This window comes from Chinchilla lanigera, unplaced genomic scaffold (genome assembly GCF_000276665.1).
Source record: "Chinchilla lanigera isolate Chin_1 unplaced genomic scaffold, ChiLan1.0 scaffold00018, whole genome shotgun sequence".
Classification (NCBI taxonomy): domain Eukaryota; kingdom Metazoa; phylum Chordata; class Mammalia; order Rodentia; family Chinchillidae; genus Chinchilla; species Chinchilla lanigera.
Window position 1 is genome coordinate 28,512,142 of NW_004955419.1, and position 15,591 is coordinate 28,527,732.

The 15,591-nt window shown below is 49.6% G+C and overlaps 1 protein-coding gene across 1 annotated transcript in view; it reads left to right on the forward strand.

Moving 5' to 3' along the window:
- Shb (Src homology 2 domain containing adaptor protein B) overlaps positions 1-15,591 on the forward strand; it is a gene marked incomplete at its 5' end in the record, with an annotated part of 132,595 nt that overhangs the window by 88,788 nt on the left and 28,216 nt on the right. The window contains 2 exon segments of the mRNA XM_005382857.2: positions 543-758; positions 12,938-13,109. Coding sequence (XP_005382914.2) covers positions 543-758; positions 12,938-13,109 — 388 coding nt within the window.

The following is a 15,591-nucleotide window of genomic DNA, read 5'->3' on the forward strand; positions in this document are numbered from 1 at the left end:
CCATCTTCCCTGAAATAAGCAGCAGCCAAAATGCAAGTCCCCTATCTTGAACCTCAGCTAAACAGGCAGTCACCCCTCAGTCTGTCTTGGTGCTGGCCTTAGCGTCTTCTCTTGAAAATTATGAGCCTCCCTTCCTCACTCAGAAGTAAAACTAGACATTGTCTGTGAAATCCCTGGACATGATCATTCTGTTTGGAAAATGGGAGCGGGGTGTGGAAGTGTCACTCAGGCCTCATAGGGGAGCAAATAGGGACCTTGGGTCTTACTTGCTTGTTGGTTCTTTTAAGTGAATCTGTAAGCTGGGTGTGAACTTGAGGGTCATCTGGGCCTGTCTCCTCCTTGTACAGATGGGGACTGAAGTCCAGAGAGTGTGACGAACTGCCCCCATAGGGAAGACCTGTCAATTTGGCCATCAAGCAAGGCTGCTGGTCTCATCTGTCTGGCAGCTCTGCACTCAGGTGGGGGTTTCCTAGGAGGGATTCCAGGTGAGGAATATGTGCTACACATCCATTACATCTCTGCTTTTTTCCTTTTGCCTACAGAATTCCAGAGACAGGAAAGCATCCGATCCCAACACAAAGGCATCCAGTTGTATGACACCCCTTACGAACCTGAAGGCCAAAGTGTTGACTCGGACTCGGAGAGCACGGTCAGCCCCCGATTGCGGGAGAGCAAGCTGCCCCAGGATGATGACAGGCCTGCTGATGAATATGACCAGCCGTGGGAATGGAATCGAGTCACCATCCCTGCCTTGGCAGGTAGGGAACACGTGGTGCTGCTCAGGAGATAGCTTCCCCTCAGCCTGCTCAGCACGTACTTCAGACAAAGGGAGTATAGACGGGGCCCCAGCCTGCCCTGGGACAGATGCTGCAGCTGTGTTTGACAATCCAGTTGGACTGTCCTTTCTCCTAGTACTGAGGATCCCCCCAAGGCTAAGGAAAAACTCAAGACTGGTGTCTTAGAGCCTTGTTTCTGGACTCCCTATCTTTAGAGATAGCACAGTTACTTAAAAGCTAAGAGAGAGCCTGTCTGCAGAGCAGGTCCATTGGCCTGACGGAGCCCCATGAACCCATCCAGTCCTGCATGGATGGCAAAGCCCACGTGGCTTACACGGCCACCGTGTTTCCCATCCCACCTTCAGCGTGAGCCTGCCCTGAATACAGGCAAGGGCGCATTCTGGCCTCAGGGGCCATCCAGCCCCCTCCTGCCAGGAGCCCATTGAGCAACTCTTGTGGCTCCTTCCTCCTCCAGGACTAGATTTCCAGAATCTGGACCTCCTCTCACATGACCCTTTTGGAAAGTAGTGTGGCCATGTCACATGCTCACACCTTTTTGATTATAATCCTACTCCTGACAGAGTTTCACTAAACAGTTCAGGCTGGCCTTGAACTCTCTTTGTGGCTCAGGCTGACCTCAAACTCATGGTGATATTCCTGCCTCAGCCTCCTGAGTACTGGGATTACAGGTGTATACCACCATGCATGGCTCAACCCCTGAGAATTTATGCCAAATTAAAGATCTAAAATTCAGAAAAAGCATTGTTCATAATCATGAAAAATAAGGTACTGAAATGTCCATCCATGGAGATATATGAATCCATGTAGTAGAATATTGTGTAGCCACTACTAAGTGATGTTTTTAGAGTTTATAACAACCTAGGGAAATGTTCTTGTTTAATATTAAGAACTGAAAAGTCAGAACAGTGAATGCATCTGAGTTTAGACATGTAAAAAGAAACATTCAGTGACTAATTCTCCCCACATTGAAGGCCAGAAAGGGAGTTTTAATTTGTTTAAAATCATTTGCCTTAAATCTCCATCTTACTCAGACACAGCTAGACCCTGCCTTCCTCTCTAGCCTTCAGCAATGAGCCTGACCCTCAACCTGCACCCCTCAGTTGATTTCTAGCTATTTCAGCACACACAGCTCAAAGTTCCTGGGATATACCATGTCCTACGCACATCCCATTTTTCTTCCTGAAATATCACCTGTCCCAGCCTTACCATTTCTGGAAAAATCTTGCACCTCCTTTGAGGCCTGGTTCAAATGTCACCATTTCTGTGAGCCCTCACTGGTACATAGCTTTGTGTTGCACAGATGTCTGGTCCCCTCCCTGGGCCCATCCAGCATCTTGCACATGTCACTGGTAGAACATTTTTCACACTACCACAGATTGTGTATAGGTGTTCTTCTTGTCTGCCAGGTTGTGGGCTCCACAAGATCAACCTGTCCTATCTTTCTGGATCCTCCACCTCTTCCCTTGTATCTCTGTCTTTTTGCCTGCGATCCAAATGCAAAGAAAGGCTCCTGTGGCTGATGATCCTAGGTCACCCTGTGCCTCCAGTAGATTTTACAGCCTCCTCTGTCCTGCTGACCCAAGGGAATCTGAGAATTGTCCCTCCTGTGCTTCTCCAGGTTTGGGAGGAGTCTGTACCATCCATGAGCTTGTTTTTGCAGACATCAGGGTAACTAAAGGACTGAAAGGGTTCAGACACCTTCACTGTCCTTGGAATGATACAGCACTGTGGGGAGGTATGGAGTGTCACTCTGTCCCGCTGGTTTCCTATCCCTAAGCAAAGTGGGTGAGAGATGGCTGGGCCGCCTTGCAGGTGACAATGACGCACTGAAGCAGCTCCTTTGGCTCCATTCCTCAGTCCTGGAGTGTAGCTGCTCATGAATGAAGGGCCAAGTACTCAGTCATGGAACCAGAGTGTGGGAGAGGTAATGAAGGGCACTCTACTGACTTTTTTGAGAAACAAGGTTACTTCATTTGTGACTCATCCAAAGATTTGTTTCCCTAAAGTTACTTTTCAGACAGCATCCTTGGTTCAGCCAGTAAGTGGCAGGTCTGTCTCCCAACAGAGATGGAAGACAGACATATGACTCACATAGGTGTTTTGCTCAGCATAGTTATTTTGGGTGTTTCTCTGTCTCCCCTATCAGCTCCTTGACAGGTTTCTGTGCCCTAGAAAGTTTAGGACAGTGTGTCTCGCATGTTGAGACTAATAGGGCAGGAGTCAGACCATCCCAGGTTCACATGCCAGCTCTGCCACTCACTAGCTCCAGCTTCAGGACCTCAGACAGGCTGTTCAGTTTCCCTGAGCCTTAGTTTTTGCATCTCTGAAATGGAGATAGTCACAACTCTGGTCATGCTGGGTCTCTGTGATGGATGAAAAGACATTATAAAGCCTGAACAGTCTTGCATGGGAGAGTGGTTGTTGATGTTCAGGAAAGGCTCGCTATATTAAACAAAATTCAATACATAAAAATGGTACAGTACTATGAACAGAGGCACTGAGTGGTCAGAGAGGCCCCACTGACAAAGCCCTTCACCAGCTAGCCCTGGCAGTGAGAAGCAGGGAGGGCTGTGAAAATGCTTCTCTTGTTGGGAATCCTAAATCTCCACTCCAGTATCAGCTATAACCGCCAGTCACCTGAGTCTCCCTCCCAAGTATGGCCCAGTGGTCCCTTCAGATCTGAGAGGGTCCCCTCTCCCTATTTTCCATTCCAGACATGACATATTAGAGATTGCTTGATTTGCTTAGGTTAGGGTCTCCAACTTGAATGTGCAGGAAGTGTTAAACAGATTGCTGGGTGCCAACCCCAAGTTCCTGACTCAGTGGGTCTGGGGAAAAGTACGAGAAGGTGCATTTCTCACACATTCCAGGTGCTGCTCATGCTGCTGATCTGAGGACCTCACTTTGAGGACCTGGGATGCACTGAGTACATACTATGTATGCATTAGGCATATAGTGGGAGTGAAGCTAGGAAGGAGATGTCACAACTCGGCTCAGGCAGGGTCGCTGTCTCCCCCATCCAGAGAGCCTTCCCGGACATAGCCAATTCCTTCCCCACTCTCTTTCCAGGTTGGGCTGGGACCCCTCCTCTGTGCTCCTGCTGTACTCTCTATGGGTTTATTTTGGAGCAACCAGGTACACACTTGTCATGGTCTGCTTGCGGGTGCTACTGCTGTGATGTGCACCCCTGAGGTAGCCTCCCCCTTGAGTTTGATATATGCCTAGCCTCATCAAGCGAGGCTGAAAGGGCAGAGAAAGGGAAGGAAGGTCCTAGGTATGCCTGTTTCCGAAACAGTTGTGAGTCATCTGTGAGCTGGCTCAGCTGGGTAATTTAAAATAATCCTGTTAAGATAAGGGAGGAGGGGAAGGGCAGGAAACTAAAATTTATTGGGCAGCAATTATGAACCTGGCATAGTTAACCCTATGAAGCCCTGCAAGGTGGGGGTTGCTGCGCTGTATCACATCGATGAGCGTGCTGAGGCTCCAAGTGAGGGGCTTGCCACAGTCACTGCCAGTGAATTGAGATCAGTCTGACTGCAAACGCCGGCCTTCTCCACTCCTGTGTTGATACCTGAGCACAGAGAGGTCTGTTAAAACATGCCCTTCACTTTGTTCTGGTGTGAGGTGGCTTAGGGCAGTGGTGGCGAACCCGGGGCACCTGTGCTGCAGCCAGCTGTTTGTTATCATGGAGTTCTGGCTTAGGGTGTTGTTGAGGCAGAAGCAGTTGTGCCTGCCTGTTCTGTGTTGACCTCATGATTTGTCCCTGTCCCCCACAAATGCAGATGCTCTGTGGCTGGTAATACTGTAGTTGTGTGCGGTGAGTGCCGCACCATACTTGCTGTTCCCACGAGCCCTGTGACTCACCCTCGGGTGCTCAGACTAAACACGCCTGGCCTCTTTAGATGGTTCTTCAGGGAATCTTAGACCTGGGCACTGCCACCTGTCGCATCAGCCACATGCCATTTCCTTCCCACCACTGGCTCCCCTCAGTTCCCAGGATGCTTCTGTCTCCTGCACAACTTCCCAGAATGCTTTGGGCCTGCAAGGAAATTAACAATTGTGTTTGTACAGGAGCCTTTTACTGTGTAATGAGTAACATTCGTAATTAATGTTTAACACATGTGAACAGCAGGGCTTCCCACAAAGGGGGGGTTCAGTAAGAGAACTGGGATCACTCACTTTCTTTGGCTAATATATTACCGAGGGACAGGTTTTTCCAGTTGGTTTTTCTATTTGACATATGAATAAATTCACTTAGGAAAAAAATTCACTTAGTAACCTTTTTTTAAAAATGAAAAAAACATTAGCATTTAATAGCTTTGTCTCTTGGGTGGAAGAAAACTCAAAGATTTGATAGACTATCTTTTGCCCTTCTGTTTGGCTGATCAAAGATCTAAATGTTGGTAGAGCTTTGTGAGATCAGAGACCCTGTGTGCCTTGTTCACACCTGGGTTTCCACCTAGCTCTGTGCCTGGCACATAATGAGCACCAAGGTATTTTTTAAATTACTAAGTCTGATCCTGGGAAAACCAGCCCCAGACTCTCTTACAGTCCTGAGCTCCACAGATGACCCTGAGGTCTATGCACACGCACACGTGCTTTGCTTCCTGTCAGTCCTGTGTGCCACGTACCTGTCCTCTGGGATGGTGCTGGGGAGACCTGCAGGGTGGGACACTTGAGTGGCTGTTGACTACCTCAGTGGCTACCTCTTGTCTGAACTTCCAGCATGATACTGAAAGTGTACCTTGCCTATCCAAACTGGGTGTGAATGTGGATGCCACATTAGTGTGCTGATGGGTGGCAGGCAGTTCCCTGATAGCTGTGTTTGTGACCAGCACTGGTTTGTCCCCTCCCATTTCTTCTCACCTTCCTTCCCTGCCATCTGCAGTGGGTTAAGGGAGAAGCGTACACAGCTGGGCAGGGAGACTCATTTCCACAAGTGCTCAGCCTAGTCTGGGTGGGTCCCTGGGCTTGTGAATGGAGGAAGTCCCTATCCTAGGCTCTAGGATTCTCGCTAAGTGAGTGTCTGCAGGTACATGTGTCATAAGGTACTGCATTATATGTGAGCAGGTCCCAGGAATGTCTGATGGGGATTCAGGAACAAACTAGGTCCTGGGATCAGAGATTGGGGTTTAAAGTCTCATGCTGCTACTTATTAGCCGGGTGACGTGGGCAAGCAGCTTCTGTTTCTTGATCTTTAAAATGGGGGTGTAACTAGGTGCTAGGAGTCAGGAATACAGTGGGTGCTTAGTAGATGTGAGCTTTTGGTATTTCTGTTGTTACTGTGCTGTGGTTTGAGAATGTATTCTACTTTAGGCAGATTTATGCTGAACTTGCTAAGGCCTTGGGATCTGAGAGACCTAGTTCAAGCCCAAGTTCTGATTTAGCTGTTGATGTTGGCAGTCAATCCCTTTTCCATCTTCTGTTTGTCTGTGGACTTCGAACTGAGGTGTGATGGTAAAGATGGCTGGCTTTCACAGCTGTGGAGGCCTGTGTGTTTTGGTCATTTAATCACTTTCACCAGGCTTTGGGCTTTCTCCTTAGATCTTCTGTAGCCAGGCACCTAGCAGTGGTGTCCATGTTTTTCTTTTGAGGGCAGATCACAAATCAAGGCAAAGACACAAACTCTGCCAGGCTGACCTTCCTTGGCCCAAGGCACCAGATGTTACCTGTGTGGTGGTGATCGTAGAACCCAGGGTTGTCCCAGGACCCATGTGTATCTGCACAGTCTTATTGGAAGCCCCAGAAAAAACCCAAACCTTTGCTGAGCTGCCACTGCCTTAACCAAGGGGAAGAGAGGCCTCATCACTTAGGGCCTCAACTTTTCCATCTGTGAAGTGGGAATTCTAGTATGTGTCTCATTGTGTGAAGGTGAGATCATAGTACAGACATTTGGAAAATTGAAATGAAACAGCAGAGGCCTGTTGTCATGGGAACAGTTTTAGTCATCTATAAATGTTTGTGCATTGTTGTAAACATTTGTGGCATTTTCGATCTTCCAGAAGTCATGTAGTCTACCCTACCTCCTGAACCTATGCAGTCTTCCCTCTTCACTCCCTCTGGAACAGCAGTGCACAGGAATCCACAGCAGGGAACTGCAGAGGGGGCACCTTGGGCACCTGAAGTCTCCCTCTGTACCCTGGAGTGTTCACTGAGAGTATATAGCAGGCTGAGCAGTCTGCAGGCCCCTCCGACTAACTCTGTGTGGTTTACAAACGTGACCTGCTCACTTCCAGATGAAGATGCCTCTTTGGCAGCAGAGAGCTTGCAAGTCACTCTGAGCACACAGAGCCTCTTATTCTTAATCTAAGCCTCACTGCATGTGCTTAAAGGAGATGGTCCTGTGCCAGAGCTGAGTTGAAGGTGGTGGCCAGCCAGAAAGAAGCAGCCAGACAGCCTGAACCCAGAGAGAGTGCCAGCCTCACCTGAGCACCTGTAAGTGAGAGGAAACTGCCTGGGGTTGTCATCCCAGGCTGAGAGCTCAAGGGCTGGAGGCTGCCTCTAAGGAGTTTAGAAACATGCCCAGAGTCACCCAATAATAAATAATGGCAGAGGTGGATTCAAACCTGGGTCTTCCTGACTCCTCTAAGTCCACACCCTTTATATGATGCAGAGCTACTATCTCTCCCTTCCCAGGCCAAGTTTCAGCCAGGGGCCATTGATTGAAGGATGCCAGCTGCCTTTTGGAGGGGGAGATTGATGCTGAAAACCCTATTTCTGTGGACCGATCTGAGAGGCCAAGGCTGGGACAGTGGTATAGACAAAGGGGATGTCTGCACTCAGAGGCAGAGAAAGGAATTTCACCTGGGGTTCTCGGGCAAAGCTTCCCTGGAGAGATAGCATTTAAATTGAACTTTGAGTAATCGCTGGAATTTTTGTAGGCAGATAGTAAAGAAAGGGAATTCCAAAGGGCTGACACAGACAAAAAGCAAGGTCAAAAGGCCAATAATGGATGTGGGCACCCACCATCCTTGGTGACTAGAACCTAAGGGTAGGGTGGAATCCAGAGGGGTTATAGGGAAAGATGCATCTGGAAGGTCAGGATGGAGCTGAGCACCACGAGCTCCAGAATGAGGAGTTTGCCTAGGGCTCTGGGTAGTTAGTGTTTTTAAGTACAGGAGACCTGTGCTTTAAAGGTTGGTTGGGGGCTGGGGATTTAGCTCAGCGGCAAAAGCGCCTGCCTGGCAAGCGCAAGGTCGTGAGTTCAGTTCCCGGTACCGGAGAAAAACCAAAAAAAATAAATAAATAAAGGTTGGTTGGTTTTCTGGAGATTACTGTCTCTGGCTTTCTCTAGGCAGTGGCTAGAAAGGAGATGCACCCTGAAGGAACACGTTTGTCTCATCTCAGAACACAGGCTCTGCAGTGACTTTAGGAGCAGACAAGAGACTGGAGAAGGGAAAGGAAAATTAGCCCCAGGCACTATCCCACAGAATGCCCAAGTGGACTGGGAAGAGTGGGGTGGGTGTCCTTAGAGCTAGAGGAGGGGTCCCAACAGCATGACCCATGGGATAGAGAAGTGTATCCTCTGCAGGGGGCCAGGAAAGTGTGGAGGAGCAACATTTCATTTATGCCAGACTCTGGAGGCCTCTGGACAGCACAGAGATGGAGCAAGAGGCTTCGAGGCAAGTGAGAGATAGCAAGATGTTCTGAGGGTGGGTGGTCCTGACCCTCCAGCCCCAGTCCTGAGATCACCATCAATCTGCCACTGAGCTGTGAGACCCTGGACAGGTGCATCCTTCCCACCTTCCTGCAGGCCCTCACCTGATGCCAGAGTTATTAGGAGAGTTGGTCCTAATAAAGGTGCTCAGTCTTCTGTCATCAGCAGTGGCCAGACTTCAGGATTGATTGATGTAAAGTCTGTAACACAAGTAGAAAGGGGGCTGTTGGCTTCCAGATAATCCAGAGGAAGGATGAGGAAAGCCTCTCAAAAACTGGGGGCCTTTAAGCTGATTTTGCAAGGATGAGCCGTTCACCCACTTCTTAGGAAGACATTTGGGGTAAGACAAGAGTTGGCTTGCTGGCTGGCTGAACCCAAGAGAACACTGAGCAGGCCTCCTCTCCACCACCAGCTCCCGTCATTGGAGCCAAAGTCAGAGGGGCTCCCCACCCGCCCCATTCTGCCCAGCTTGGAGTCTGCCTTCCCCTGCAGGAATCTCAGTTCTCTTTTTAATTGCCTATAGGTAAAATTCATTACACTGTCATTCTAACAACTCACGGGGGGAGCATATCTTTTCTCTAAATGCAGATATTCTTTTGAGGGATTGTGTCTTTATCTTTTACAGAAAAATCACTAAATTTAAAGAATTGCCATTTAAAATTGCAGATTAAAGAGAAACTTAATTAGAAGGGATGAAAGCAGTTGTGTTTGCAGCTTTTGTTCTTAAAAATGTTTTTTTCTTTGCCTGCCGAATCACTGCCCTTGGAGTTTGTATATTTGTATTTTAGGTGAAATGATTTGCCTAATTAAGCCTGTCATTCATCACCACCTGTTCTTTCTAAAATATATGGCTGCTTTATTAAGCTTGCCAGTGAATGCATAAATTAATTCAGTGGAGAATTAGTGTTGACTAGGATGTTCTGAGGTTTTATCCAATTTATCTGGTAGCAAAACTGATACTTTTTTTTTCCCAGTAAAGCAAAACAGCGCAGCTCATTAAGCTTCCTCATTTAGCATTCACTGAGCACCTGTTACCTTGCAGGTACTATGGTAGGCTTAGGTTCAGGGGCACATGGTACAGGATCAGCCCTCAGGGACTCACAAGGAGCCAAATAAGGAAATTGGTGAGCAGGGCTCCATGGGCTGGGATCACAGTGAATCTGGGAGACGGTAAGGTCAGGGAAGGCTTCCTGGAAGAGGTAGCCCCTGAAGGCTAAGTGGAGCCAGTCAGGTATCCTGAGTCTAGACGGACACACAGGCGCCAAGAGTCTGATAGGTTGTGCTGCAGAGCTGGTTCCTGCCCAAGTGTCTGGTCCATGCTTCCTCTCCCCTCCCTCTGTGGCAGGAGGTCTGTTGCGGGCTTCTATATTAGCTGAAATCCCCAGTCCTGATTTTAGCCATTGGGGCCCCAGGATGCCAGAGCTGAAAGTGACTCACAATTCATCTGCTCCCTCTCTCTCTCTCCAGCTGATGGCAAAATTAAGCCTTGACCCCCACTCCAGCCTCCTGCCCTCCCCATGCCCATCCTACTGAGCTGCTTCCTGCTGCTCCTGAGTTAGCAGAAGGAGCCATTATGGAAAAATGCACACCAATCCTGTCTTGGTGGATGCCATACTGTACCTTAAGCCAGAAATTTGTGCCCCACACAGTGGTCCTCCCTGATTTGCCCATGGGTAATCATGTGCTGTTGGAGTCACCTACATCCACCCACCTAAACTGGTGCCCTATTTCTGCTTTCCTCTTCTCCCTCTCCATCAGCAGGCAGATGTCTCCTCTCAAAGCCAGCCTGAAAACGTCATTCTCTGGTTATCCCCACCCATAGTACCAAGCTCTTTCGAAAGGGGCTCCGTGACCTGGCCCTGACCTGACCCTAGTGCTTACCCCCACCCAGGGTCACCTGCCAAAGGCTCTGTAAGGTGGGTACTCAGCTCAGGACCTCCATCCCTTGCTCCCCACCCAGGAATGTGCGCCCAGTCTGATCAGTGCTGTGAGGGCTGGTGCGTTCAGCAGGAGTCTGGGAGAGAACCAGGCTGCCCGGGAAGAGGCGGAGGCCCGTGATGATGTGAGTGCCACCACTGCTGGACGGGGACGGGCTTAGGATTCTCCGGCAAGCCCCCTCACCGCCGTAGGCAGAGCCAGCCGTCCTCCTAGTGCTCAGGCCTAAGCCTGCATCACCCTGACCTTCTTAATCCAGTGCTTTATTTTGAGTCACTAGTGAGCCTGTCCTCTTTCCCTGTATAATCTCTCTACCCATCTTTTGCTTCAAATTAGTAAACTTTATATTTCAGAGCAGTTTTAGGTTCACAGCGATCAAGTAGAAAGTACAGAGAGGCCCACGTACCCACTCCCCTCCATCTCTTTTCTGTGCAGCAATCTTGTTTTATAAGAGCTAGGTTAAACCCTTCCTCGTCAAAATGCTGAACTCTCTTTGTATCTTTTACAACAAAACCAAGTCCCTCCCCAGACCAATAAAGCCCCAGCTATCTGCCCCATGTGCCTATGGCCCGGACTGTTTTGCTTCTTATGCACTCTAGGTTTAGGCCACCTCCATTTTCCCTCTGCCAAGAATGGCCTTCCCATGTGTGTCCTTCCTTCTTTTCCAGTATTTACACAGACATCACCTACCCTTCCCTGCTGTGTCCGTGACACTTGTCACCAGCCATTGGTGGTATGACTTATTGCCTGCCCCTCCTCCCCCAGGACTCCAGGCCATCAGGCAGGCATTCTTGTCCATTTTGCCCACAGCTGTCTTCCCAGGCTGGCATCTGTGAATGAAAGTTTCCCTAATGTTGTTGGTGAGGGGAAAGCCTGCCAGGTCCTACTAATGCATTCTGTTTTCTCACAAGAGTGGGTGGTCCCTGGGTGTCTGGGATATTTCCATGGCAGGAGCCTCCCTGCCCAGTTTTCTGTAGTGATTAACGGAAAAAGAGTATCTTGGAAGAACAGAAATGCCTCGCCAGATCTACTGGGGGAGATTGCCCAGTAGCTGAGACATAGAGCAAGTTTATTTGCATTTCTCAGTCCCAGCACACAGCACAGTTGTCATATCCCAGGCTGGAATCTCCCCACCACCTTCCATGAGCGTGAGGGTTGATTGCCCTGTATCTGAGGTCCGAGGGTGGCCAGCCACCCCCACGCATGCTGGCTAGAGGGAGCTTCCTGCCACTGGGAGGCTCAGCTGAGGACAGTTGACTTGGCACCCTCTGTGTACCAACTATAGTCTCTCTCATCTCTTCACTACAGCAAGTGAGATAAGAAATGGAGACTCGGAGAGGGTGAGTACCTTAGCTGAGGCACACACTGGGCATTGGCTGAGTCAGGAGAGCTTAGTTTGGTAGCTCATATGAAGCCCTTTGTATCAGGTGTGCATTGAGCAGGCATGATGATAATAAAAGTATATATTTATATGTAGCATTGACCACAGGTCTCTGTCAGGCACTCTGCTGAGATCTCTTTGTGCCTTGCTTGATTTAATCCTCAGGGAATGGGTTCGATCATTATCCCTGTTTTTCAGAAATGGAAACTGAGGCCCAGGGAGATACTTGCAAAATGAATTACCTGGTCCCCAGGAACCCTTCTGACAGTTTTAGTTCCCCTCATCATCTTCGGTTGTTTTTGGAGTGTCTACAAGGACTGTCCCACAGTGCAGTGCACTGCCCCACCCTTACCTGGGCCTGGACCATGAAGAGGGTTCTGAATGAGGAGGACCAGTCTCAGGGAATGTGACATGAATCCTGAATGAAGCTCTGTAGAGCTGTTCCAGGAGAAAGGGAGTGACCACGGTGACTCTAGGTGTGATAGGTGGATGAGAGGGGAGAAGCCCAGTGGGAGTGCCACATCCCCCTTTAGAGGCTGCAGAGAGATCCCTGAAGGGATAGGGCTAGCTCAATGACACACTTGCATGTGCTGTTTTAAGAGGCTCCTTACCCTGTTTTCTGTTGTAATAACAAAATGCGTGAGATTAAGTAATTCATACAGAAAAGAGGGTTAGTTTGGTTCATGATCCTAGAGGCTAGAAAGTCTAAGGCATAGTACTGCAGAGGTTCTTGTGCCATTTTCACTGATAGCAAAGAGCAGAAGGGCAAGGGAACACCTGCAAGAGAGAGAAAGCATGGGGGGCTGCTTGCTTTATGGCCACCTGCTCATGGCAGCTACCCAGTACCAAAAAGATCCACTTGTTCCTGGGGGCAGGGTGCATATTCCATTCGTGAGGGTGCTCCCTCCAGGACCCGAACACCTCCCGCTAAGCCCCACCTTGTAACACTGCTGTATTAAAGAACCGAGACCCAGTGTGTGAGCTTTGACAGGACATACTCAAACCATGTCAGAAAACAAAATTTCTGGAGCTGTGCTTTTTCGTTACCTGAAACTCTGCCTTCTGCAGATTATGTGCTGAACGGTTGAATGTTGCCCCAAGCATGCCCCCCATGACCCACTGGACCGAGTCCTGAGTAACCATGTGCTGTTTCTCTGTGTGTCACAGCCCAGTTCAATGGCAGTGAGAAACGGCAGTCATCCCCCTCGCCCTCGCGGGACCGGCGGCGCCAGCTTCGTGCTCCTGGAGGGGGCTTCAAGCCTATCAAGCATGGGAGCCCCGAGTTCTGTGGGATCCTGGGAGAAAGAGTGGATCCTGCGGTCCCATTGGAGAAGCAAATGTAAGTTCTGCAGGGGTACAGCCCAGCCTCACCCCAGTTCCTATAGTTACTGAGAGCACCTTAGTCTTTCACCTGACCCTGCTCCCCCTCTGGTACAGGGGAACAGGTTGCAGCTCATGGAGTTGAGGCTGCAGGCAGTTGGTGGCAGCTCTGTCTCTCCACCCAGCTTCACCCTCAGTCATTTGACTGGTTTGCCCCACTTTCCTATCCTAGTTTCTTATTTCATCATGCAGCAAGTCAGCTGTTGAAAAATAAGTAGAAACTAAGCTTGTCTCCTCAGTGTAAATTAGGGATTTTTTTCTAGCCACAGATATTTTGTCTCTACATTAGCTTGATGTAAGTTGAGCAACTCTTGTACATTCTTGATTTAGGTTTGCTCACCCCTTCTCAAAGACTTACCACCTCCACTCAGTAGCAAGTCCCACCCATAGAGCCCCTGAATTCTGAAACCCTTTTTCCTCTTCACCACTCCCAGCAGTGTGCTTGGCCAGGCCTTTTACTGCCCATCCTCCTTGGCCATGGTCATCTCCCTGCTCTGCCAGACCTCACAGTGTGCGGATAGATCCCTGCCTACTCCAAAACCTTCAGCAGCTCCCCAGTACCTCCATGACAAAGTTCCATCTCTCTGGCCTGCCATTCCCTCTGTTTTGCCCCAGACTGCCTTTTCCATTTCTCACCTATCCACATACCCAAACCAAGATGAATTTTTTGGGAACTTGATAAAGCAGGGATGGAATCTTGTGCTGGTACCTTTAGGTGTATCATCTGCTTAGCCAGCAAATATGCTATGAAAAGGTTTCCCCACTGCACACATGGGAACATCAGGGCCCAGAGTGATGCAGAAGTTGGCTGGGACTCGTGCACCCAGCCTCCTGATCTGGGCCACAACTTTCCCTTACTGCCCCACCCCTTGCATGTCACTCATCACCTGGAACACACCTGGACCAAAGTAGGCCCTTCTTAAGGCCAGGATACCAGTGTGCATCATCTACTGTGTTAGTCCCGGTCCTGGGGGATTCTGGTACTGCGCAACTAAATATGTCACCTCACAAGAAAGGCTCGCTTGTGGAGCAGTATGCAGGGTTTTCTGAAAGATGTCATGTGCTATAACCACATATTATCCCAGGAGGCTGCAACCTCCCTCATGGCCACCACTCCTGCCCTGCAGAGCTCACTGGGGTCACTTCCTGCCGGGGATGTTTGCCTCACAGCCACACAGATTGCAAGGCAGGTTTTGCTATTTCTGACTGAACTGTGTACTTTTAAATCAACAGAATATGATCCAGGGATGCATAGAAGCTATGACAGCAGTGGCTGGGTCTGCCCAGGGCCAGCCTGGGACTGGCTTTCCCTCACACAACTGCTGGACCAACCCGTAGTCCCAGGCAGCTATGCTCCTCCCTTCCTTTCCCATTCCTAACGGACAAGGCCCTTTGCCAAGTCCAGTCATGACTGGCTTTTTTTCCTCCATTGTCTCAACTCGCAGGATTATCGTGGCCTTTCAGAAGCCCTGAGTCATCACCAAGAAGTGTGCATAAGTAAACGTACTTCTAGTAGAGCATTAGGCAGATGGAAAGAATCACTCATCCTCCCCAACACCCCACCACCACCCCCACCCCACCACCCCAGTGCCCTGGGTGATGAGGCTGCAGAGTTAAAGTAGCACCTTCAGGCCCAGACCTCTTCTCCCCTCTCCCACCACACCTCTGTCCTGCATCATCACTACCACCACCATGCAAATACTTTCTGACCCTGTACTTCGTCTAAATGAGTAAATAAAATAACCTTGACCCCTATACTTCCTACCTATTGTACCTGTCTGGGCTGCCATTGCATCCTCATTGCTTGGCACACTTATAGGTGTTTGAAAAATGGCTGTCAGTTGAATGAAGGAAGTCCCCAAAGAGTTGTCAGTACTTCCTCTTCTCTGTCACCTTCCCTTCTCTCACCAACCATAGCCAGCTCCCCTTTTTTGTCTGAGTCCCCAGTCTCCCTGCCCTCCGTGGCAGCCAGCTCAGCTGCAGCTCCCTCCTACAACTCTACTCCTGGTTTCTCTTGCCCCACTGGCCGTTCCTTCTGCCTACTCAGTGGCTCCTGGCCTGTGCTTGACCTGAGGGTTACCTTTGCTGTGCTCGGTTTCCAGCTGCAGGCTCTCCCTGGGGAGTCACTTTGAGGATCCTAGTGATGATTCACAGGTGGGTGGACCCAACCCACACCTCTCCCAGACCTCTTCATGCCCACCTCCAGCTGCCTTCCTAGCATTTCACACCTGACATGTTTAGGACTGGGCTCCTGATCACCTGGAAACTTGCTCCGCCGCCAGCTTCCACCTCACTATCAACAGCATCACATCTGTGTAGTTATAGCTCAAGCCATACACCTGGATTCATCTTGATTCCTCTTTTTGCCTTATGTCAGCAGCTGCTGCATTACCGAGATCTGCTAGTCCTTCCTACAAAACACCACGAGAGCCAGGCATGGT